This window comes from Nyctereutes procyonoides, unplaced genomic scaffold (genome assembly GCF_905146905.1).
Source record: "Nyctereutes procyonoides isolate TBG_1078 unplaced genomic scaffold, NYPRO_anot_genome, whole genome shotgun sequence".
Lineage (NCBI taxonomy): Eukaryota > Metazoa > Chordata > Mammalia > Carnivora > Canidae > Nyctereutes > Nyctereutes procyonoides.
In genome coordinates this window covers 11322248-11349317 of record NW_026575147.1, presented here as the reverse complement: position 1 = coordinate 11349317, position 27070 = coordinate 11322248, and the positions used below count along the sequence as shown (strand labels likewise).

The following is a 27070-nucleotide window of genomic DNA, read 5'->3' as shown; positions in this document are numbered from 1 at the left end:
TAATAACTATTTCCAAAATGGATAGCCAACTAACCCAACACCATTTATACCTAATTGGTTCTTCCTCACTGATTTCAAAAACCATCGTTATGTGTATAAATTACCCTGCACACGTAGATCTTTTCATACTGTTGTTAAATCAATCCGTTTATTTCTGTTTCAATACTGTGTGATATCAGTTATTATATTTTACTGTAACTTTACGTAATTGCCTATCTTTCTGATAGAATCCTTTTTCTTTGTTCTTTACTTAAAATTAATTTGGAAAAATAAAATTTATTTGGGGTGCCTATTTGTGATTCAATTGGTTAAGCATCCAACTCTTGGTTTCTGGCTCAGGCCCTGATCTCAGGGACCTGAGATCAAGACCCATGTTCAGCTCTATACTCAGCACAGAGTCTGCTTGGAATGTTTTCCCCCCTCCCTCTCCCTCCATATCTGCTTCTCACCCTGCTCATTCTCACGCATGCACGCACATTCTTTCTCTCTCTCTCAAAATAAATAAATATGAAATCTTTTTAACAACAAAAAAATTATTTTGGTTAATCTTGAACATTTACTCCTGATATTGTATTGCATTTGTATGGATGATTTACAGTACTTATTCTTTCTGTTCAGAAGCATGGCTTTTCTCTATGTAGACTTCATATAGTGTCTTTTCATAATGGTCTTTAGTAATGTTTCCATTAGTACATTTTGGAGGGGATGTTAAGTTTACTTACTCTATTTATTTGTATATATCATAAATATTACTTAAATTGCTAGTCCATAAAGGATCTATATGTTTTATTTTGTTTATGTTTTCTGATTAGTTACTGCTAGAGTAACCCATGATCCTAGTTTACATCTGTTACATACCATATATTTATTTTCATTGTCCTGATTTGAAAAATGAATTTTATGGTAACCCATAAAGTTTATTTTCCAAGAAGAAAGAAAGGAATAAAACCCAAAAGCAAGGGATCCCTGGGTGGCGCAGCGGTTTGGCGCCTGCCTTTGACCCAGGATCGAATCCCACATCAGGCTCCCGGTGCATGGAGCCTGCTTCTCCCTCTGCCTATGTCTCTGCCTCTCTGTCTCTCTGTCTCTCTCTCTCTCTGTGACTATCATAAATAAATAAAAAAAACGTTTAAAAAAAAAAAAAAAAACAGAAATCTATTAAAAAAAAAAAAGCCAAAAGCAAAAAGAAGGTTTCTTTAGGTTTTATTTGTTTTGAATTTTTTCTTTTTTTTTTTTTTTTTAATGGAAGAATGAGCAACTTTTACCAATATATGATTTACCAGAACAGTGACACGTTACTCCTCTAGTTGCAGAGAAGGTTAGGGAGAAGCAAGAATTGAATTGAATTATATATTTAAGAATGTAAAGTTTATCCTGTAGACCGTTCAATGTTATTCAACGTTTTGAACAGAGCTGGGACGGAAAGTGGATGGATTAGATAAAATCATTTGGTGATCTGTAGAATAAATTAGGCAAATGATTGAAGAAGAGGAGGAAAGCTTAGCAGAGTGATTAAAGGGGAAAAGAGGAAAAAACTACTGAAGTTTGTTTAGAAGATTCATCTAGCCAACCAGCCTCTTATAATAATAGTAATGGTTTCAGGTAGATTAGTAAACTTGAGAATAGGAAGGAGAAATCGCTTAAACGAGTTAACTCTCAAGCAAGACCTGGCTGATCATTAAATTTTGAGAACAGAGGAGAAAGTCTTCTTTAATATTAAAAAGTTTAATCTGGGAAAACAGGTGATTAAGGATACATCTAGGTTATTAGAATATTTCAGTAAGATCAAAATAATTCTCTTTGATAACATTTTGATAAGGTTGGTATGGTTGTAACAAGTCCAAGAAGAGCCCACCCATATTTACTATTCTGATTTTCATAGTAACTAATAGAGGAAGCTATCAGCACTATAAATTAGAAAACATGCCATCTATGTGTCAAAAATATTGGTATTCTTCAACTAAATATAGTTTGAATGAGGCTAACTCATGACTCTGTTGTAATTGAGCAGCCTTCCTAGGGATTGACTGGAGGAGATCCCATAGAGAACTCCAGCTATGGATGTTTCAGATTGGAAATGTATAGATAACCTTCTTAGCCTGTTATTACAGGGGAAGACATCAACTCTTTTCCCAGAGCAAACTAAAACAGACTTGGAGCCCAAACCAGGAAGAAGGGCATTGCTACAGCTTTCTTGTTCCAGATCTTAATTTTGACACGAATAGACCAAGAAAAAAGTTTTCGTCCACATTTGATATTTCGTGTTAGGACTGCCTTTGACTCTGGCTGTGATTCAAAGAATATCCTCTCCATTTTGCTACTTCTTCAATTCAATGAAGAAATGTTACAGAAAAGATGAAAATTGCCTACATCCCTGTATTTAAAACTGGATTAATGGATCCGTGGGTGGCTCAGCGGTTTGGCGCCTGCCTTTGGCCCAGGGCATGATCCTGGAGTCCCAGGATCAATCCCCACATCGGGCTCCCTGCATGGAGCCTGCTTCTCCCTCTGCCTGTGTCTCTGCCTCTCTCTTTCTCTCTCTGTGTCTCTCATGAATGAATAAATAAAATCTTTAAAAATAAAAAATAAATAAAACTGGATTAAAATATGAATTGGCACAACTTTAACAAATTCAATTACCTTGTCTTTAATTATAAGCCAATGTAGACCTCAGTTCTTAGTACTGATTCTTAACCATTTTTGAGCTCCCACTACCAAGAATCTGATGAAAGGAGGCATTTTTTTTTTTTTTCGCAGAAATGGACAGTGGTCCGTACTCCCAGAATTTTCTTTAATGGAGCAAGAGTACTTTCTCTAGAAAAAAAGTATCAGATTTTTCATTGCAACTCTGAAGTAGTGCTGTAGCCTAACTCTGCAAAAACTAAATGAAAACAATACTTTGAAATTTTTAGTTTGGTTTGTTTATTTATTTTTAAAGATTTTATTTATTTATGAGAGACACTCAGAGAGACACAGAGACACAGGCAGAGGGAGAAGCAGGCTCCATGCGGGAGCCTGATGTGGGACTCGCTCCTAGGTCTCCAGGATGAGGCCCCAGGCTGAAGGCAGCGCTAAACCGCTGAGCCCCCCGGGCTGCTCTAGTTTAGTATTTTTAGAAAGATCCATAGTAATATTACATCTAAAACCCAGAGTAAGCAGTTAGCTAATATCCAAGAAGATTGCATAGAAATGAAAAACAATGCTGAGAAACCGTTATTAGGGTTTGAGCATTATAGAAAAAGTAACAAGGCAATAAAACCAAAGATACAATCAAAATTCAGATGACAGTTTAATTTCATTTTTTTTTAAGATTTTATTTATTTATTCATGAGAGACACAGAGAGAGAGAGAAAGAGGCAGAGACAGAGGCAGAGGGAGAAGCAGGCTCCATGCAGGGAGCCTGACATGGGACTCGATCTCAGGTCTCCAGGATCACACCCTGGACTGAAGGCGGTGCTAAACCGCCAAGCCACCCGGGCTTCCCTAATTTCATTTTAATTGAAAAACTGTTTCTTAAAAATCTGTTATAAGGCACTGTGATATCTGCAGAAGATAGAGTGATGAACAGACAGATGTGCTCTCACTCTTCTTGGAACTTAATAGTTTTCTAGTGATGAAGAGGAAAGACATGGTGGGTATATTCAGGAGACCCAGTCTGCAAATAACTGAAAGTCGAGAAAGAGGACACCACTTTAATACTGTTGAAGACTTTAAATTTTATAGTTATACAGAGGCAACCTCTAATAATTCAGGCACAAACAGTGTAAGTATAAAAAGGAGTAGTCTAGTCTTAGCAGTGTAATGGAAGAGAGATAAATTCTTTGTAATTCATTAATTCTCTTTTACCATTGATCTACATTTTCTTACCACTCTCTTACAAATGCATTTCAAATAATACAGTGACATTTCAGTATCTAATTGCTGTCATCCTGGTCCAGTCCACCACTGTCTTTTGTTTTGGCTATTACTGTAGCCTTATAACAGTCTCTACCTCTGTCCTTACCTTTTCACCCACTCAGACTGTTCTTAACATAGAAGCAGATTGATTTTGCCGTTCATAGTTTCAGCTTTTCATCACACTCAGAGGAAAAGCCAGTACTCAACAGTGGCTTATAAGAGTTCACACCACACATTCCACCCACACTCTGCCCCTAAACCACTTGTACCTCTTTCCATCTCTACTTCCAACCCCAAGCATCCTTTATTCTTCTTTCTTTCTTTCTTTTTTAATTTTTATTTATTTATGATAGTCACACAGAGAGAGAGAGAGAGAGGCAGAGACATAGGCAGAGGGAGAAGCAGACTCCATGCACTGGGAGCCTGACGTGGGATTCGATCCCGGGTCTCCAGGATCGCGCCCTGGGCCAAAGGCAGGCGCCAAACCGCTGCGCCACCCAGAGATCCCTTCTTTCTTTTTTTCCATTTCAAGTTTTTACATCCTTTATACTTCATAAACCATCCAATAGGCTTGGATCTCAAAAGTCTTACAGTTCCTGTTCCTTCTGTCTGGAGTGCTGTCAACACAGGGAATGGCTTGCTCTCTTCTTTCCTGTAGGTGTTTGCTCATATATTATCTTTTCAGTAGACTTGTGTAACAAACTTTTTGAAAGTTGCATAGCTCCTCATTCCCAAACAGGAACAGTTGTTTCCCTTCTCTGTTACTTTTCTCCACAGCTCTTGTTGCTAATGGATGATATGTATATATTTTTAATTTCCTTGTGGTCTTTCTTTCCTTAACCCTTGAAGGTAAACTCATTAAGAATTTTGTTTTATTTACTACTCTCCAGTGCCTAAAATTCTGCTTGACAATTAGTGAACATTCAGTAGATATTTGTTAAATTGATCTGAATATCATAATATCTATGTTTTTTGTTGTATATCTTTTTGCTTGTGTGTATTTTCTAAATTGCCTTGGATAATTGGGGAAGAAACTTAAGTTTTTCTTTTCCAAAATCTTTTTCTTTCCAGAACAAAGAGATGAAAAAAAAGACATCAGATTCAAAGAAAATATCTGCATCTGCTTTAAAGTGAGTAACGCCATGATTTCATATCTGAGAATGAATGTGCATGTGAATTCAAATTTTAAAATTTTTGTACAACTGCATTTTTAATATATTTTATTACCCTGACTCCAGTTTATTTTTTTCTTTTTTTTTTCTGATTCCAGTTTAAATGAGACATTGTTCAAATTGAATTGCCTTAATTTTATTTTTTAAATTTTTAATTTAAGTAAGCTCTACGCCCACCATGGGGCTTGAACTCATGACCCTGAGATGAGGAGTCACATGCCATACCTACTGAACCAGTTAGGCGCCTCTAAACTTTTTTAGATTAAGCTTTTCATCTTCAGAAGTTTTAGAACTTAGACTTTCAATCTTTGCTAAATTTTTTCTTCTTTTAAATAGAAAAGATACAGACGCTTCCAAAGGTGTTGAAACTGTGACTTCAGCTTCTGCCCGTAAGTTGTTACTTTTAATACTCCTCCAAAGAAGTATATTTTGTCAGTTTACTAGAAACTTCTTACAAGATGCTGGTAGGAAAACTATTTATTGTGCATTAGTAGAAGGAACCCAGATTGGTCCCTATATTAAGCTAGTGGTTAGTAGTTAATATATAATGGTTCAAAGAGATAGTGTCTATAAAATACCTATCATAGTTCCATAGGTAATAGCTGTTTAGGTTAATTTTGTAGTATCTCCTTTCAGCCCCTACCAATAAGACACAACACAAAGATATGTTAAGATTGCTTGTTTGGTCTCCTTTGATTTTGAAAGTTTGCTGAGAGCCAAAAGGTAAACTAAAAAAAGACCAAACAGAAGGCAGTGTTACTACACTCAAGTGTTAAAGTTGTTTCTTTATACTCAGGAAAACATTGCAGGTCTTTATTATGAATTAGCTAAGTGAATTTTGCATACAGTTTTAATAAACTGAGTTTTCTCCATCTGTTTGGGGTTGGAAAGAAGTCACTGCCACAATAAACACTCTTTTGAGTTTAGTAAGAATAGGTAGCTTGATAGTGAAGGATGAGACAGAAAAGCTAAAGTAGATATAAACTAGAAAGTTTATAAAATTCAGAAAGTTAAATTGTTTTGTATGTTTTCTTTTAGAAAGGTGTATAGTGTGTTCTGGATTTCTTTCTTTCTTTCTTTTTTAAAGATGTATTTATTTATTCATGATAGACATAGAGAGAGAGAGAGACAGAGACACACAGGCAGAGGGAGAAGCAGGCTCCATGCAGGGAGCCCGACTGGGACTGGATCCCAGGTCTCCAGGATCACGCCCTGGGCTGTAGGCGGCGCTAAACCTCTGAGCCACCGGGGCTACCTGATGCAGGGATTTCTTTGAGAAAAACCTTGAACTCTGATTTCAACATTGGTAAATTTCATGTATCATAGACTTACCTGTTGGAGATATCCTTTAGGTCAGCCATCACCTGGTGTTGAAAGAAGTGGGATACTTTGGAAATTTTTTAAGTTTAAGGTCTAAATTTTGGGACTGGTCCTAACATAATAAAAGCAATGAGTAGAGGGAAAAATGCTTCAAGTCAAGTATACTCTCCCTTCTAATAGAAATGTAGAAAGACAGGAGCCTGTAAATAGGATTGAGAAAGTCTCATGAGGGTGCATGATAAGTTAATTAGGGCAGTTTTTATTCATTTATTTATTTTAGAGAGGGAGAGACTGAGCAAGAATGCGGAAGGGCAGAGGGCAAGGGAGTCTGAAATGGATTCCACACTGAGAGTGCTGAGCCCGACACGGGGCTCCATCCCATGACTCTGAGATCACAACCTGAACTGAAACCAAGAGTCAAACACTCAATCACTGAGGTGCCCAGGCATCCCTGATTAGATAATTTTAAAGAGAACTTTAATTATAAGCACAAATCAGAAAGGATGAAGAGAAATACATGAAGGAAGCAAAAGTATAATTTGATCAGAAAGGAAAACTTTAGAACCATTACCCATCACTAATTAAAAAAAAAAAAACTGAGCATCTACTATATGCTCATAATTGGGGATACTTTTTAACGTGTTAGGATATATCAGTGAGGCAGCCCTGGTGGCCCAGCGGTTTAGCGCCCCCTCAGCCCGGGGTGTGATCCTGGAGACCCGGGATTGAGTCCCATGTCAGGCTCCCTGCATGGAGCCTGCTTCTCCCTTCACCTCTGTCTTCTGCCACTCTCTCTCTCTCTCTCTCTGTGTGTGTGTCTGTCATGAATAAATAAATAAAATATTTTTTTTAAAAAAAAGATATATCAGTGAACCAGTAGCCACTGTCTCTATTTCCGTGTAGCTTATATACTAACTTGAGGTAATAGATGATATATACTAAATACTATGTTTTATAAAGTGAAAAATGTTGTGACAGGGTGAAGGAGATCCAGGGTTAGTTTGGAGTTTGAACTTACTGTTTAGAATAAGATAATGATTTGTTAAATAGAAGAAGAGTCTACTAACGGGTATAATCTATGCCAGAAGACAGAAAACAAGGGAAAGAAACTTGCCATTGGTTGCGCTAATTAATACGAGGCAATTTATGTTACCTTCCTTAATCTTTCAAATTGCTTTCTCATTTTATAGATGAGAAAACAGATTCAGAGATTAATAATTTACTCAAAGTTAAATGACTTATTTGGGGTCACATGGAAGAGTTAGGATTCAGATCTAGAACTGTATGATTTCAAAGCATTTCATCTATTAAACTATGAAAACTTGTTCTAAATCTCCTTTGATTGAAAAAAAAAATCTCCTTTGATTGCTCTTTTATCTCCCTATAATGGTTTCCCTAAATGTCTGTTCCTCTTATGTCATACTTTTCTTCCTAATTTTTTTCTTTGTACAGCTTTAAGGACCAGTGACATCTCGTGTATATACATAAACCTCTACCCCCTCGAGTTTGTTCCTCTCATTTTTTTATGTCATCTGACAGTCACCATTCATCATCCAATGTAGAAATTATGAGTAATCTTCTCCCTGTCTCTTCTCTTCTATACCACCCAGTTCAAGCTTAAATAACATCTTTCCTCTTTTCATCCAACCAGTGGCTGATTCAAACTAGTTCTCTCTTGAGTCTGGATCAAGCTATGTCTTTTGACGTTGCTTCATCACACTTGTAACTATTTTAATTGATCCATATTTGAATTTTGAAGATGGCCTCTTGATCATATTTTTATTCCACTCTGCTTCATTATTCATACCATTGCCCTGAGATCTCTTTAAGGCAGGTCTGATCATTCCACTTCTAGTGACTCGCAGGAGAAAGTCCAGATTATTTAACATTGAATAAATGACCCTTTACCCTTTGTCCCAGGTTACTTTTTACTCCCTTGTCACCTTTATTTATGCTGTCCATTTGTTTGGGATTCTCTGAATTCCAGTTACTTTAGTAAGCACTTACTGTGTACCTACTTAGTAGGTACCAGGCCTTGTACAAGGTACTGTGGATAGGAAGCCATTTAAGACTCTTTTTTTGGGGGGTGGAGTTGGAGCAAATTTTGGATTATTTTTTAAGGCCCACCTCAGATAGAACTTCTCTGTGATACCTTCCCTGACTTACCTGGGCATTAGAAGCCTCCAGTTCCCTTCTAGTAATACTGAATACATTGAGTCATTTGGTATTAGTTGTTTGTTTGTTTATTTTAAATATTTTATTTATTCATGAGAGACACAAAGAAAGAGGCAGAAACATGGGCAAAGGGAGAAGCAGACTTCCTGCAGGGAGCCTAAAGTAAGACTCGATCCCAGGACCCCGAAAACATGACCTGAGCCAAAGGCAGATACTCAACCACTGAGCCACCCAGGTGCCCTGATATTAGTAGTTTAATAATTCTATCTCTTTTATTTGGCTCGGTAAGGGAATATTTGTAGTTTTATTTTCCCATTCCTTAATATGTAATATGTAATAAGGAATATGTAATATGTATAAGGGTTAATGAATAAATATTTGTAGGAATTAAAATACAGGGGACACTCAAACTGTATTGTTGTAACTGAACCCATGGGGAAACAGCCAAAAATTTCTGATTTGTCATCCTTAATTTAATGATTTTTTTCTTAACATTTTATTGGTTCTCTTTTTTCTTTTTTCTTTCCTTTTCTTTTCTTTTCTTTTCTTTTTTTCTTTCTTTTCTCTTCTTTTCTTTCTTTTAAGTAAATGTATCTTGGGGGATGCCTGGGTGGCTCAGTGGTTGAGCGTCTGTCTTTGGCGCAGGGCATGATCCCAGGATCTGATACTGAGTTCCACATGGGGCTCCTTGCGGGGAGCCTGCTTTTCCCTCTGCCTGTGTCTCTGCTTCTCTCTCTCTCTGTGTCTCATGAGTAAATAAACAAAATCTTTAAAAGATAATTTTAAAAAATAAAGTAAATGTATCTTATTTTTTATACTTTTCAGTTTCCAGATAAAAATAACTTTCTTTTAGGGAACAAAACAGATGAACAAACAAAAAAAGAGACCAACCAAAACACAGACTTTTAATGCTAAGTCCTTATTTCCCCAAGTAAAGCATTCTGCCCAAATAGTTTCCACATTTGAGTTCCATCAAATCTTTAAATAAATCTAGTTCTATTTTAGCTATTTCATGGTATTCAGAGGAAAGGAAAATTTTCTTTAAAAATGGGGATGGAGAGAAGGGAAACAGGAAGAAGCAGGTTAATATGGACATCAAATGCTGACAGACACTATGCCTATCAGAGGATAAACTAAGAAAATAGTAACACCAAAGGCTATTGAAGATGTGGAGAAACTTGTACATTGATGTTAGGAATTTAAAATGGTGCAGAAAATAATATTGCAGGGTGGTTTTTTGTTGTTGTTGTTGTTTTAGTTTACTTAAGTAATCTGTACACTCAACGCGGGGCTCAGACTCACAACTCCAACCAGGGTCAAGAACTGCATGCTCTACTGACTGAGCCAGCCAGGTGCCCTAAGTATTACAGTTTTTACAAAACTAAGCATGTGCTTTACCATAGGACCCAGCAATTATGCTCTTTGGGCATTTATCCTAGATGGATGAATTACTTTTGCACAAAACCTGTCCAGACAAAAACCTGTGCATGAATGTTGTTAGCATCTTTATTTGTAATAACCAAAAACTAGGAGCAAGGGAATGGTTAAACTGTGTGATATATTTGTAGTATGGAATACAACTTGGCAGTAAAAAGGAACAAATTATTGATAGATGTAATACTCGGATGGATTGCAGAGGAATTACACTGAATGAAAAAAATCAATCTCAAAAAATTGTATATTAGAGCTTTTATTTATACAGCACTATTGAAATGATAAAGTTCGAGAGAGAGAGAATAGATTAGTAGTTGTTGGGTTGAAGAGGAGGGGGAGGCAGGTGGCTATTGCTGTAAGTGGGTAGTAGGAAGGATCCTTGTGATGGAACTGGCTGTATTGTGATCCGTGATCACAGTAATCTACACATTATGGTACAATTTCATGGCACTAAATACACATTAATGAGTGTGTGTAGAACTAGGGAAATGTAAGTAGATTGTATTGATGTCAGTTTTCTGTTTGTAATTTAGTACATAATTATGCAAAATATTACCATTGGGGGAAATCGGGTGAAGGGATGGGATTTCTCCCTATTATTTCTTACAACTCCTTATGAATTTACAGTTATTTCAAAATAAAAAGATAAATGTTTTGAAATGCTGATAAAGTTGTCATAATAAATTAAAACTATGGAGCAGTTTCACGTAACAAAAATTATGTTAATTCTGTGAAATAACATAAATATGGTCCTAAAACTAATAACCACCAGTCAGTCGGTGCAAGTCAAGAGCATAAAAATTGGAAAGTATGATTCATTATTATTTGCAAATGTGTGTGTATGATGGAACACCCAAGAGAGTCTACTGAAGTGCTTGCTAATTAGCCACCTTAATTTTCTAAATTAATATAGGGTTTCAGTTGCTTTATTATGTAGAAAGAATAACCATACATGTAATCTAATAAAATATTCCATTTGCAGTAATAAAAAGGGTAAAAGCTATGAAAAAAAATTTAAATATTACTGAAAGACATAAAATGCTATGTGAGAAAACAGCTCACTCTTTGATAGAAAGCTTCTCACCATTATGTGTCTCCTTTTTAAAAGAGATTTATTTATTTATTTATTTATTTATTTATTTATTTATTTATTTATTTATTTATTTATTTATGAAAGCAAGTTTGCACAAGCCGAGGGGAGAGGCAGGCTCCCCTGCTTAACTGCCCCAGTATGCCTTTTTTTTCCCCCTATATTAGATAAATGTTACGAATCCAATAAAAATCCCAGTAAGATGTTTTAAATTCACAGTAAGGTGACAAAAATGATAAGATTTTTAAACTGAATAAGCTGATTATAAAGCTTAAACATACAAAATTAACATAGGAAAATAATGCAAAGGAAGACTAATTAGGACTAACAGTAACAGATACTAAAATTCCCAATAGTTTAATGTATTTGCACAAATAGACAAAAGATTAGTAGAACAGAGAGATTCCAGAGGTAGTTCCTAGAACAATGCAACATCAGTAAATCATGGTAATATTTTAAATTAGCAAGGAAAAGATCAATTATTCATTGAATTGACTGGTCCCTTTGTAAAAGGAAAAAGGTACTTTAATGGCAAAGTAAATCACAGATGGATCGTGATACATAAGGTGGTAAATAAAAGTACTGAAAGAAAATGTGGCGAGTTTTTTTGTTTTCAATTTCAGAGTGAAGACATCCTTCCCTATCAGGAGGATATTTGATTTCATAAATATTTTTACATGCATATTTTGCATAACTGTTTTTAAAAAATTGTTACCTATGTGATACAGATGAGTTTTCTTAATATATAAAGTCCTCAAATAAGAAAAACCTCAACAACCGAAAAGATAATAAATTGACAAATATTAAGAAAACAGATGTTGAAGAAAGATGGTGTGTAATTAAGCATGTGAAAATCAATGCAACTTTACTCCTAATTAAAGAAATAAAAACTCATACCAGTTTCCATTTCAGATTAGAGTGATTAATAACTTGACTTATCTACTGTGTGTGGAAATGGGAAGCCCCACTCTCCTGTCTATTGATGGGAATATCAATTGATAGAGTTTTCATGCAGGACAATTTAATATTGTTAAATTTCAAATATTTTCTTTTGTCTCAGCAACTACATGTCTCAGAATTTACTTAGGCAGTTCCGTAACCATACAAAGATAAGTATAAGGATGTTTTGTTTCAGTCATTGCTGGGTTAGCTCTTTCCTAATGATATGTTTGTAATGTGTCATTAATATATTTTTCTTTTTAGCCAAAACTGGACAAGCCAAGACATCTGGAGCCAAAGTCAGTAAGTCTTCAGGTATGCTTTTTTACTAGATGTCTAGACATATTTGTTAACTTTAAATTACTTAAAAAGTATTAAGGAGGAATCTTGGATTTCATGTGACAAAATATGTGCTGAGTGTACACGAAATGTTTTAAATTTATAGCCATTTAGAAGTTCGGAGAAAGGAGACTTAGTAAACAATGCTCTTTCTTTGTAGTTACTATCAAAATAAGATAATTAAGTGGGAAACAATTTCTCATGATGAGTATCAGAGATAATTCCCCTCTTTTTTATTCAGGTCTCTGTTTACTTTCTTTTATAAAATAGTTCAGATAACACACAGCAAAACTATATTTTCAGTTGTTACAGACTTTAGTGGGGGTTATTTCATGTGTGGTTTTTTTTTATTTAAGTAGTTTTCACGCCAAGCGTGGGCCAAGTGTCAGGCTTGAACTCACAACCTCTGAGATCAAGACCTGAGCTGAGATCAAGAGTCAGATGCCTAACCAGCTGAGCCACCCAGGCACCCCTCATGGGTTTCAGAGTAGTGATTTTTTTTCTCTTTCCTCTAGCATTATTTTTTCTACTTCTCATTTTTGCTAAATGCTAGTTAGTTTAGGGTCATCTTTTTTTTTTTTTTTAAGATTTTATTTATTCATGAGAGACACACAGAGAAAGAGGCAGAGACAGGCAGAGGGAGAAGCAGGCTCCATGCAGGGAGCCTGATGCAGGACTCGATCCCAAGTCTCCAGGATCAGGCCCTGGGCTGAAGGCAGCGCTAAACTGCTGAGCCACCCGGGCTGCCCAGGGTCATCTTTTTGAGTGGCTAGAGATCAGTGTATTAAATTGCATTTTCTATAATGGTAGAAAGAGAACAGCTTTGCGTTGGTAAATAACCATTGTTAGTGGCAAATCCAGAACTTTTGTATAGTGGTTTCTTCAAAGCAGTAAACCTGAGAGGGTCAGGGAAAGCTAGGAATCTTGTTTTGAGGATGTATTTATTTAGTCAGTATTTAGTACTTTTATAGTACATTTATGGGAATTCTGGTGGAGATTTGCTGATAATGGCTGTTAAAGCTGCTTAGCCACCCCTTACCTGTTGGATATTATTTCTATGTATTATTTCCTTAAGTTCTTATACACAGCTAGAAGTAGTAACGTGAATTGACTTGTAATAAGGGATAGTGAAAGAAATGCTTAAGGGCTCTTTGAGGCTCAGTGTGACACAAGCAGTATGAAAATTTGGGATTGACTAAGAAATAGCTAGGTGATACTCTGTAAGGATTGGTATTAATTGTTTTGAGTAGAGGTTAGGGTCTATCTTTGGATATAAAGGGTGGATTTATAAATATTTCAGTTGATTTTTGTGCATGTCACTAGTTTTGTGTGATAATTTTTCAAAAGCATAATCATGTTCTTACAAGGGTCCTCTTAAATAATTATAGCAGTTGCCACCCTTGTTTACAAATGGGCAAATGTGCACAGAAACTTACTCATGCCACAAGACTTCACAATTTAATTTGGAATTCAGTTGCTCTACTGACTTCTGATTCTGGGCTTTTTCCTCATAATGCAGCTTTACTAGTTGTTAATGAATCCTAATTTTCAGAGCTAAACCTTATGTTGCTCTCTGAATAGAAAGGGATTTTGCTCTCTGGTGATCTTCTCAGTGACACTTGGATGGTCACAGTCTTTATACATTATCTTTGAATATAAGTAAGAGTAACAAATGTGTATGTACAAAGAAGAGTCAAAGCAATTTAAATAGTTCTGTTCACATAGAGCCCACTAGGAATCAGTCAAAGCAAGCTTTATGTGGCCTAACCATAATGAAAGTGTTCTTGAAGCCTATCCAATCAACTGGGAGCAAAGGAATCTTGGGCTGGGGGACCCTAATTTTAAAAGCATTTTTGGACTGTTCTTATATCCTTGCAGTTAGTAATTTTGCTTCTTGGTTGATTCACTCATTCAGAGATTTAAGTAGCCTGAATGCTATTTTTAAGTACCCCACTGGGGAGGTGAATTCTTACTTTACTGATACTTTTTTTCCTGAGGAAATTGTCATCATTGCTAGATTTAGAGAATGACCTGTGCCCCAAGGATGATGGCATTTTGTTTTGATAAAATGTAGTCTGTCACTCATTCTCTATGAGGTTCCTTGGGGGGATTGTTGATACTAGTTAAATAAGCCAATTTTGACTACAGCTTTTGTGATTTAGGGAAATCAGCGGGTTCTGTAAAATCTGTGGTAACAGTAGCTGCTAAAGGTAAAGCTTCAGTCAAAACAGGTAAGACTTTGGGAAGGAAAGGATTTATTAAGTTTGTACTTAATACTGCCTTGAAGAATATAATAGCCATAATAATTGAAAACAAGTTTTAAATTCATATAATTTGTAGTATCTAATAACTACAAGTAAGAAGTAGATATTTCTTTGATTTTTAAAACCTGACACTTAATGGGACTTCTATATTTTGGTACATTGGTCTTTGACAGTGTGTGCCATTGCAGATACATTTTGGTGGAGGAGACCTTATTGACAGCTGTGTAATTACAGACTGCTCTGTCGCTTCCCCCTACAAATACTTACTTTACTCCATTTTTAGAACTGTCACTCCTTGCTACCTTTCCCAGCTTGTAAATTTTTGTTACTCAAAAAAATGTTTTTTTCCTTGTTAAAACAGTGTTTCCTCCTTAAAGAAATGTAACATGTTGAAACTAACATCTGTTTATTAATATATAGGCTAATTTTAAAGAGCTGTTGTAGGAATTATAAAATGTTTTTTGAGTGATTATAATATGCTTCTGCCACGTGGAGAATAAACCTGTGGCCCGTTAATGGTCATCAACAAGAATTGTGTCTCATTTTAAATTTACTTACTTACTCAACTTATTTATTTGTTTGTTTGTTTATTTATTTAAGATAGAGTGTGTGTGTGCATGAGCAGGAGGCAGAGGGAGAAATAGGCTCCCTGCATAGCAGGGAGTCCTATGAGGGGCTTGATCCTCAGGGTCCTGGGATCATGATCTGGGCCAAAGGCATATAACCTGACTGAGCCACCCAGAGGCCCTTTAAAATTACTTTTAATCATACTGGTAAATAGATATAAGTGGAAATGATAAATATATGGAAAAGAACTGCTTTTATAATAAAGTTGGACTACATTACTTATATATATTAGTATGAGACACACCAAATGATTGAACAGATCCCTAGAATAATCATTCACTTCTACTTTTAAAAGCAAAATCTAGTGGAAAGAAGTCTCTCGAAGTCAAAAAGGCTGGCATTGTCAAAAACAAAGACACCAGTAAACCGGTCATTGTACCAGGTAAGCTTTAAATGCTTTCGTTAAGCGCTTTCTTTAGATCTTCTTGGTGTACATTTTAAGGTTTATTTGGAAATTATTGCTTTAAAATCTTCAAAGGGATTGTTTTGTTGATTTTCAAAGCAACTCCTTTGTTTTTTTTTTTTCCAAAGCAACTTCTAGATTAGCTTTGACTTAATTCAGGTCAGTCTAGGGAGACTTATAGTGACAAAATAAACTAATTTAAGTTCCTGTTTAGAGTCATTAGTTTAATTATATTAGTGTGTTCTTCTAGACTATTAAAGCAGACTATTTCATGCAGAAAACTCTGAAATAAAGACCAGTATGGAAATCAAAGCCACTGAAAATAATGTTAAAGAAACTGTTTCAGGTAGGTCAAAATTTTTTTATTTTGTTTCATCTTTAAAGATAGAAAATTAAATTTTAAGAAAATAAGGTATTTTTTTATAAATTAATTTTTATTGGTGTTAATTTACCAACATACAGAATAACACCCAGTGCTCATCCTGTCAAGTGTTCCCTCAGTGCCCATCACCCATTCACCCCCACCCCCCGCCCTCCTCCCCTTCCACCACCCCTAGTTCGTTTCCCAGAGTTAGGAGTCTTTATGTTCTGTCTCCCTTTCTGATGAAAATAAGGTATTTAATTTTGCATCATATATACATATTTTTTAAAATATCAGGCTCATACCTAAGTGAAATTTAAAATATTATGATTCAGATCTTCACTCTGTCTCTTGATTATTCTGAAATTTAGCTCTTAGAAGGAATAAAATGAAGCATTATTTAAAAGCCAGTGTTACTTCTGTAGCTATTTCCTTCTTAAATTTCTAGTATTTTGTCAGTTGTGTACATTTTCATGCACATACTATTTAATCCATTGTGGGAAAAGTGGGATCTTGATAAATCAAATACATCTGCATGAATTCTTACCTTATTTTGTATCTTAAGAAGCTGCTGTGGAGGCTACAGAAAATGAACCAGTTAACAAGGTCAGTTTTTACATTTTACTTATTTAAAAGCTTAGGAAATTTTGACACAATATATTTTTATTGTAAACCTACTAAAAATTGTACAGGATTTGGCATGGTGAAAAGTCTGTCATTTGTAACTTTATTTTTTAAGTGTTATTACTTCACCTTAGGTTTTTTGTTTTTTAAATGGGGTATGGGGGCTGAGGGAAAGTAAGCAGGCTCCAAGGTGGATCTCAGGACCCTGAGATCATCCTGAGCCTAAATCTGGAGTCAGAAGCTTAACCAATCGAGCTATCCAGGCACCCTTGTCATATATGACTTTTTAGATAGGATTTGAGTTGCAGAGTAAGTCATAAATGTTTAAGTGCACATTATCAATAAATGTACATGTTTTTGAGGTTTACCTTTTACAGAGAAAAAAGTTTAGGCCAAATGGGTTTTGACTAGAAAAACAGGTTGTCAAATTAGAACCAGTAGAATTTTGTGAAATCTGCTTTACTTTTTTCTTAGAGGCAAATGGGAGATAAGTTAATCTTAGAATACCAGTTGTTCTGTGTGTTTTTAGAATAGGAAGTGGAATTTGAAGTTCAATTTGAAGGGCATGAAGCTCACATTGTTTTCCTGTGGTTACCTCTGTCATTATGAATGTATTAGCATCTTGTTAATTTAGATTTTACTGGTTAAGATCTTGAGATCATTCACATGCTAAACAATTTTTGACTGGTAGATTCATTCTTCGAGAGTAACTAGTATGTCTTAACTATTTTGTTTTAGGAAGAATATGTTAAAGCGCAAACAGATTGCCTTAAAGGACTTCAAAAGTAACCATTTATGAACACAATTGACATGCTAGTTAAAAATCATTCTCAATTGATTTATGAAAATTATAACTTCCTTCTCCTCCGCCCCAGCCTTTTTTTTCCAAAAGAAAAGTGACAAGTTGTCCAGTTTAGTATACCTTTGGGGATTTTCTCAAAATCCAGTAAAGGAAAAATTGGCATTGATGGAATCATCCTAAAGAATTGATCTGAGAGAAGGCAGAAATGAAAGTATTTACTTTGTAATGGGGATTAGGTTGTAGGGAAAAGTTCCTAAGGGAAACTTTAATTTTGCTTGAAAGATTATTTCATTCAGCAAGATAAAAGGATATGCTTTGTTTTGGAGCTTGGGGATGTTAGCATCACACGACACAGAAATGGCAGCCAGTACATGAAGGAGTTGTTGTCAGAGACAAACTGGTGTTTTTAAACTTGTATTTTTGTTTACTTTTATTATCTTATTATTTTTACTTTCTCTTAAGATTTTATTTAAGTAATCTCTGTACCCAGTTTGGGGCTTGAACTCACACCCCAAGATCAAAACTCACATGCTCCCCTGACTGAATCAGCCAGGTGCCCCTTAAACTTGTATTTTTAAGCAGTGGTTGAAAAAGAGAACTAAAAGCCCTAAGTGACAGATGGTATGACTGAAATTATGCTATGTACTCAGAGAGAGGAAATTTGCATTTTGTTTTGTTTTTGAGGTTCAGACCAGCCTTCTTAATTGGTAAGATTTAGTATTAAAATGCAGTTTAAATACTATTATACCATGATCTGCAGCATAAATTTAAATAAGTATAAAGTAAGCAGTTAAAGAAATTTGAATGTCAACTCTTAAATTTGTTTTGAAGGAAACAGAGGAAATGTGTGTGGTACTTATTTCTAATTTGCCTAATAAAGGATATTCTATAGAAGAAGTTTACAACCTAGTAAAACCATTTGGTGGTTTAAAGGATATTTTGATTTTATCATCTCATAAAAAGGTAAGCGTTGATAATAGCTGTTCATATGTCTGAAGCACATTTTGAAATACATTAAGTTCACAAAACTAAAAAGAAAGGGTTTAAAAGAAGCACCTCAAAAAATTAAGCCACTCATGCTAAGGGATTTTTTAAATATAAAATAGATATCCTGTATTTAGTGTTATCCTAAATGATTTGACATAGTTTTAATCACGGGGAGGATGGCGCACTAAATGTGTCAAAATTTTGCTCAAAATTTTAGTCTAAAGGAAATGTTTTATATCTTCACTATGTTAATGATACAGAGTTTTATAACAACTTATATTTATAGCACTTTTTTACTAATATTCCTGCTGTTTCACCAATTGCACACAAATGGGAAGTAACCATTCTCAAACAAAGATGTCATCAGTAGTACTTAGAATAACCTAGGTTATCTATGTGTTTTAAATTTTCAGTAATAAGTACATACTACTTTTGTCATTTTAAAACAAAATGTATAATTCATAATAAACAACCTGTGGAAGATACAGGGAGTGAGATTTTGGGAAAGTGTAAATAATGGAAATGCCACTCAGATGGCTTAGTAGTAGTGTTCTTATATTAGGAGTTGGTCACTAGAGAAGAGATCTTTGAGAGTAGGATATATGTGTTTGATGGCAGTCAGAGCCAGTGTGCTTAAGAAAACAGTAGAAGAGAGTGAACACAAATGAGTTATATGTAGTTTCACGTAATATTAAAAGTAGATTATTTGAGTGGTTGTACAACTTTATAAATTACTAAAAACCAATGAATTCTACACCTTTATAGGTGAACTTTATGATATGTAAATTATATTTCATTAAAGCTGTTTCTATTTAGAGACAAGAATAAAAGGAATGAGTTTTTTAATAGAATAATTTTTTTATGTGACAGTCCATTGAAATACAGGGAAATTGTGGGAATCTGTAAATGAATAATTCAGATTCATACTTTGTATCATATACCAAAGTATTAGAAGATACATTAAGTATAAAATCCAAATTGAGAAAGTGTATAGTATTATCTGCCCAATTTTGATTAGAGTAGAATTATTAACTATTTGGAGATTTAATAGTTTTTAAGATATTAAGTAGAAAAATACCAGATTCAGTCATATAAAGATTTGTGAATTAAAATTAACATACACAAGATATAAATTAAAAATTTATATTTGTAAAAGAGAAAGATTCATAATGCTGTAAAATATTAAAAGTTCAATAAATATATTGGCAAATGACACAAATAGATAATTCCTTAAAAAAAGAATTACAACTATGAAGAAATATATATGAAAGATATTTACCTCAATATCAGACAGAGAAGAATGTTCAACCTATTTATTTACTCAGGGATGAAAATTAAGACTGAAATGCATGGAACTATAATTTTATAATTAGGAAAACAAAATTAAAAATAACTTGGTAATCATTACACATTTCTTTGGTTCTTTCAATTTTCTTATTTCTCATATTTTACTAATCATTAAATTTAGTTACTTAAATATTTATTAAATGTCTACTGTATGTTAAATACTGCTCTAGGTACTAAGGATATAGGGATGAATAAGATAAATACAATTTTTCCTTAATGTCATTTACTGGAATGTCCCGTCTTGTTTCTCTCTTTAGTATTGCCTGATGAGTTCATTCATTATTTCTTCCTTATGGTTGTAATACTCTGAGTCTGTTGGCCTCACTTCGGAGGAATGCATTTTTTTATCTTAATATTTACTAAGTTACTCAATTTACCTGTCTCTTAAGAATTAAATCTTTTCAAGAAAAAGTAACTTAAATTTAAGACATTTATTTTTCTTGTCTTATAATTTCTATTTTCAAAGGTATTTATGGAAATTAATAGAAAATCTGCAGAATCTATGGTAAAATTTTATACCTGCTTCCCAATATCAATGGATGGAAATCAACTCTCAATAAGTATGGTTCCTGAAAACATGAATATAAAAGATGAGGTAACTAATAGACTTGGTATCATTTTTACTAGAAAATTATGAAATTTTTAAATCGGATTTATTGTGGTCACTTATGCTTTCTAGGTTGTGTCTTCAGGTTACATGTTTTCTTTGAGACCTTGAGGAAGTTTCTTCCTGTCCCTTCACAGTCTCCCATCCCAGTGTTTGAGATTTACTTCCTTATTGGAGGAATCTAACCTCTCATGTATGTCAGAGTGGGAAAAAAGTTGAAAACTGCTGTCTGTAAATAACTCTCTATTCTTATTTTACTCCTGTTATCTGTCCTTCAAACTAGAACTCCAGGTGTTACTTTAATTTTTCTCTAATTTCTCACAACTAATCACTAGGTCTTGTATTTTTAAATCATAAATATTTCTGTAATTCATTCCCTCTATATCCCGTCCATCATTGCTTCGTTTCTTGAAACTCCAAATAAAGTAGTTCTTTATGTCTCTTGCCTTTAGTTTTGTCTCCCTTAAAACCTTTCTCCATTAAGTAATGAGACTGACATAAAATTTAAATCTGTTCAAAGTCAGTTGACCTAGGAACCCTTCATTGTTTCTTTGTGGCATACAAACATTTATTATCAACTGCTAAGAAGTATGAAGCAGAATTATTAGACTCTCTGGAGGAAGGTGGAAATGCATGTTATTTGAGAAAGCCTTCCATGGAGAATCACTCTGATGTAATTGGTGGAATTGTTTTATGTATGTCATTGTTGAAAAGAAAAAAAACTTAAGAACCAGACTCTCCTAAGATAAAGTTCCTTTCCTATACAGGTAAACCATCCATTAGCTAGCTTTTCCCAGGCTTTGACATTTTTATCTCATGTCACTCTTAGCTTTCTTTATAATCAACAGCACTAAATAACTGTACATTAAATATTCTGTACTGTTGTGTTTTGTTTTGTTTTTTTTTTTTTTACTAGCCTACATTTCTGTTCTTCCTCATTCTCTATTTTGGTCAGTTAACTTTTTGTTTTATAGTTTGAATCTGTCTGCCAAATTAAATCTCTTATTCCCTGTGTGTGAATTTGAATGTCTTCCCCTGACACCACTTTATTAAACTTGAATTCGCTTAGGGGAATAGGAAGAATTAGTGGGACTTGAGGGGTGCCTGGGTAGCTCAGTCAGTTAAATGTCTGTCTTCAACTCAGGTCATGATCTCAGGGTCCTGGGATCAAGCCCTGTGTTGGGCTCTCTGCTCAGTGGGGAGTCTGCTTCTCCATCACCCTCTACCTCTTCCCCCCTGCTCATGCTCTGTTTCTCTCTCAAATAAATAATGCTTATTTATATAGGTTATTTTATTATAAATCTTGACTAAGCATATGAATGAGGAAGACTTAATCTTCACTTTCCCTCTATTTTGCCTTTGTAGGAAGCTATATTTACAACCTTGATTAAAGAAAATGATCCAGAGGTAAGTTTTGCATTTGATAAGTTAAATGCCTTTGTACACTGTTTAAATGATGGAAACATTGGTTATTCACCTGTTACAAGTCTACTGATTTTAAAATATTTAGGTAATGATGAGGCCATGTGATTGAATGAGCACTGGGTATTATAGACACCTTATCAATCACTGATCTCTACCTCTGAAACTAATGTTGTAATTAACACCATATGTTAATTAGAATTTAAATTTAAAAAATACTGAGGTGATGAAAGTATCAGATGGATCTCCTCTTGGTAAAAATAAGAAATAAAGGGTCATGGTACTCCTTACTGTGAAATATTTTCTAGATACTGGAGCCATATTAAGTAGCTTAAGTATATATTAAATGTTTTGGGTAAATATTATGTTGATAGAAGAAAGATTAAACCTCTTGTTTTTAGTATATTGTTCCATTGATTACTCAAATCTAAAACTAAAATCTCACTGTCTTCACTCACATTTTCTTATTCCTGGGAGAGGATATCATCTGATCTCTGAAAAATTAAACTATTATTAATGTGTGTTTTGTAGTTTGATACTTCAGCTGTTTCTCTTTTTCTATGCTGTCTCTTAAAAAAAAAAAAAAAACAAACTACAGGCGAATATAGATAAAATTTACAATCGATTTGTACATCTTGATAACTTACCAGAAGATGGACTTCAGTGTGTGCTTTGTGTTGGACTTCAGTTTGGAAAAGTGGATCACCATGTATTCATGAGTAATAAAAACAAGGTAATGGGTCCTTCCTATTTTAGCTGTATGTTCTGTAGAGAATATATGACTGACGGTTTGGAACTTTTAATCCGTCTTGAAAACTGAAGCACCCATCAACATCATTCCTTAACTATGATAGATTGGCATATTTTCTCCTGGGCTGTAGTAAGGAAGAGATTATGACTTTCTCCTCAGAACTCCTAGTATTTTGTTTTTGTTTTAAGATGTATTTATTTTTAGAGAGAGAGTGAGAGGAGCAGAGGGAGAGGGAGAATCTCAAGCAGACTCCCTGCCAAGTGGGAATCCTGACATAAAGCTTGATCCCATGACCCTGAGATCATGATCTGAGCCAAAATCAAGTCAGACACTCAACCAGCTGAGCCACACAGGCACCCTAAAATCCTAGTTTTAACAGGAAATTAAACTTGCATGGAGAAAGACTCTAGTTCATCTAGCCTTAACTACCTTTGTGACTTCGGCTGAGTTGGCTTTATACTTTTAGTTAGTTCTTACTTGTAAAATGAAAAAAGGTGTTATCAGGTATTTTTCTGAAGTCCCTTCCAGCCATAAAGCACATAGAAAGTTAGGTTTTTTGTTTAGTTATGCAGAAAGAAGTATAAAATGATGATCCCTCACTTCATGGTTTGGCGGCTTCCTTCTTTAAAAGAAATTGTTAACTTCTTTACATTTGCCCTTTGCTTTACTATTTATTTATTTATTTATTTATTTATTTATTTATTTATTTATTTATTTATGATTTTATTATTTTATTGATTATTCGTAAGAGACACACACACAGAGAGGCAGAGACACAGGTAGAGGGAGAAGCAGGCTCCGTGCTGGGAGCCCGATGTGGGACTTGATCCTGGGACTCAGGCCCTGGGCCAGAGGCAGGCTCTCATCCTCTGAGCCACCCAGGCATCCCTGTGTTTAATATTTAATTCAGATACTTATCTATTAAAAATCAATTTTGAGCAAACATATTATTAGAAAGGTAGCATTTCATATCAAAGTTGATAGTGTTTGCTTCAGAAAAAGTACCTAATTCACTAAAGTAGATAGTAATTTCTTTTACATGCTTGTAACTGATTCTTAGAACATGTTTGAGCATGTTTGATACCTTAGAAATAGTGTGACATAGGAGGGAAGGGAGATGACAGGTGGCATAAGGAATTTTGAACTTTTATTTAGATATATTTAATCCTCTAATAGGTATTTTTTAAGTTTATTAAAAATATCTATCATACTTTTCCATTTTGCCTGGACTTTGCAGCATTTTGAGGATTATTTTCTCTTGCTTCCTTTGAAATGAAGATTAACCTTACCTTTGTAATCACATTTGAGGTCTGGAAGAAAAATCTATCTCTTCTTTAGAAAAATTTAAAATGTTTTTATTGTGCTAAAATATATGTAGCCAAACTTGCTGTTTTTACCATGTTTAAGTATCCATTTAGTGGCATTAAGTATATTCATGGGGGATCCCTGGGTGGCGCAGTGGTTTAGCGCCTGTCTTTGGCCCAGGGCGCGATCCTGGAGACCCGGGATCGAATCCCACGTCGGGCTCCCGGTGCATGGAGCCTGCTTCTCCCTCTGCCTATGTCTCTGTCTCTCTCTCTCTCTCTCTGTGTGATTATCATAAATAAATTTAAAAAAAAAAGTATATTCATGATGTAATACAACCATCACTTGTCCATCTCCAGAACTTTATCTTTCCATTAAACAGTAATTCCTCGGGCAGCCTGGGTGGCTCAGCAGTTTAGTGCCGCCTTCAGCCCAAGGCGTGATCCTGGAGAATCCGGGATTGTGTCCCATGTCGGGCTCCCTGCATGGAGCCTGCTTCTCCCTCTGCCAGTGTCTCTGCCTCTCTCTCTCTGTGTGTCTCTCATGAATAAATAAATAAAAAATTTAAAAACTATATAAAGAAAAGTAAACTAACTCCTCTGTGTCTCCTTCCTAGCCCCTGACAACCACCTTTCACTACTCTGTCTCATGTGAATGGAATCATACAATATTTGATCTTTTGTGATTTGGCTTATTGCACTTAGCTTAATGTCTTCCAGCGTGTATTGGGACATATATTAGAATTAACTTCCTTTTTAAAGCTGAATAATAATCCATTGTTGGCATATACCAGATTTTGTTTACTCATCCATTGATAGATACTTAGGTTGCTTCTACCATGCTGGTATGAACATGGGTGTACAAATGTCTGTTTATTTCCTGTTTACAGTTCTTTGGGGTATATAACACCAAAGTGAAATTCCTGGAGCATATGGTAATTCTACTTCAGTTTTTTAAGGAACTGCTTAATATTTAATTTTTGGGGGGCAGCCCAGGTGGCTCAGCGGTTTAGTGCCGTCTTCAGCCCAAGGTGTGATCCTGGAGACCCGGGATCAAGTCCCACATCAGGCTCCTTGCACGGAGCCTGCTTCTCTCTCTGCCTGTGTCTGTCCCCCCCCTTTCTGTCTTTCATGAATAAATAAAATCTTTTTAAAAATTAATATTCTTTAAAAAATTAATATTTAATTTTTCTTTATCTTCTCCAAAGGCAATTCTTCAGTTAGATAGTCCTGAATCTGCTCAGTCAATGTATAGCTTTCTGAAACAAAATCCCCAGAACATAGGCGACCATGTATTGACGTGCACATTATCTCCAAAAATGGACTCATCAGAGGTAAGATTATTTTCTTTCTTTCTTTTTTTTTGTAAGATTATTTTCTATCAACTTTTGTGCCTTTAGAAAAATGAAGAAAGTGTAAAGGTCATCCTTCCAAAACTAGATGATGTACTCTGAAGGAAATTTCAGGAATCATTCTTGGAGAGTGGCCAAACTAGTACTGAGTTTAGATATTCTTTCTTTTTAAAGATTTGTGTTGCAATCATGACTCCAATTTTCATGGTTTATAGAGCAATGTAAATTTGTCTAAATTACAATAAATTGAGTAGTTTTGAAAAATGTAGCATATTCATTCTGATACTTGTTATTGACATATGTGTAGAATGATTTCCATATACCTAACATGATCATAATTCTCTCAAGAGTACAGAATCTACTTTGAGTCTAATTTTGCCTACTCTTGATAGAAGTTTATTTATTCCTTTCTTTAAATTATTATAAACTCTTGTGTAAGACATAAGAGTTTACAGATTATTGACTTACATAGTAATATATGCATGAAAACTAATCCACCTTTGAAAGAATTAGATTCAAACTCAGATATTTTCTTTTTCTAATAGTTTCTTTGTATTTCCATAACAGGAGGTAAATAATGGAGCCTATATTTGGTATCTGCTTGTTTTCTGTTAATTAATATGCCAAAAATCTTGTGTTAGCTCAAGAAAAAGAAGATTCCGTTATCCAAAACCAAATTAGAGTATCTTATAAGTAAAGGCATTGTGATATGTATTAATTTTTTTTAAAGATTTATTTATTTATTTTAGAGAGAGAATGGAGTAGGGTGTGGGTGGGAGGGCCTGAGAGAGGAGAAGGGAGAAAATCCTCAGATTCCCCACCATCCGTCTCATGACCCTGAGATCATGACCAGAGGTGAAATCAAAGAGTCAGGGCAGCCCCGGAGGTGCAGCAGTTTAGCACTGCCTGCAGCCTATGGCGTGACCCTGAAGACCTGGGATCGAGTCCCATGTCGAGTCAGGTCAGGCTTCCTGCATGGAGCCTGCTTCTCCCTCTGCCTGTGTCTCTGCCCAGCTCCCCCCCTCTCTGAATAAATAAACAAATCACACACACACAATAAAAAGAGTCAGATACTTAAATGACTCAGCCCCCCAGGTACCCAATGATAGGTACTCATTTCAGCACAAATTTGAGTAGCTTGTTTAACCTGATAATTTCAGAAAAAATTTGAATGTTTTTAGCACTTTTTTTTCTCAACAGAACATTGTATTCTTAAAAATTTGTTTTTGATATTTTGAAGTTATTACTTTGTTCAGAATTATTGTAAACACTGACAATACAGAATTTTTCTCTAAAAGTGTAGTCCTAGATTTTTGGACTTAAAGGAAATGAAACAAATGAAAATTCTAGAAAACATCTGCCTGAATGATACTTTACTTCCCAAGTTTTAACTCAGAACGTTATTCTTATGGCTTATTAAATTGAAAAACACATTGTTTTACTGTAGCGTTAGCCTCACACCAATAAGATAGCCTCATAATCTTGAGGATGTCACATAGTGTCTATTATATTCATTAAACAAATGATAAATTGTTGGTTGAAACAGGTAAACCAATTTCAAGGTATTATAATGGTCTGTCTATATGAGAAGTATTTATTCATGAGAGACAGAGAGGCAGAGACACAGGCAGAGGGAAAAGAAGCAAGCTCCATACAAGGAGCCCCATGTGGGACTCAATCCCAGGAAATCTGGGATCAGGCCCTGAGCCAAAGGCAGACACTCAACTGCTGAGCTACCCAGGCATCCCAATATCTGTATTTTTATATCTTGATTAAGAAGATACTGCAGAATTCAGTAGTTTGAGAGTGGGTCTGTAAAGAAGGAAGTAGAATATCTGTCCATAACTTGCACA

General features: G+C 34.9%; 1 protein-coding gene across 7 annotated transcripts in view; it reads left to right on the top strand.

The window, feature by feature from the left end:
• Window positions 1–27070, top strand: part of ZNF638 (zinc finger protein 638) — a 79689-nt gene that overhangs the window by 34514 nt on the left and 18105 nt on the right. For 6 of the 7 annotated variants that reach the window (XM_055312331.1, XM_055312332.1, XM_055312333.1 and 3 more), the window contains 12 exons: window positions 4969–5027; window positions 5406–5458; window positions 12292–12342; window positions 14529–14597; window positions 15553–15639; window positions 15938–16006; window positions 16587–16627; window positions 18279–18410; window positions 20248–20376; window positions 21754–21795; window positions 22409–22543; window positions 25074–25199. In XM_055312331.1, the coding sequence (XP_055168306.1) occupies window positions 4969–5027; window positions 5406–5458; window positions 12292–12342; window positions 14529–14597; window positions 15553–15639; window positions 15938–16006; window positions 16587–16627; window positions 18279–18410; window positions 20248–20376; window positions 21754–21795; window positions 22409–22543; window positions 25074–25199 (993 nt within the window). The remainder of the gene's footprint in view (window positions 1–4968; window positions 5028–5405; window positions 5459–12291; window positions 12343–14528; window positions 14598–15552; window positions 15640–15937; window positions 16007–16586; window positions 16628–18278; window positions 18411–20247; window positions 20377–21753; window positions 21796–22408; window positions 22544–25073; window positions 25200–27070) is intronic. The other variant, XM_055312330.1, reaches the window with a different exon arrangement.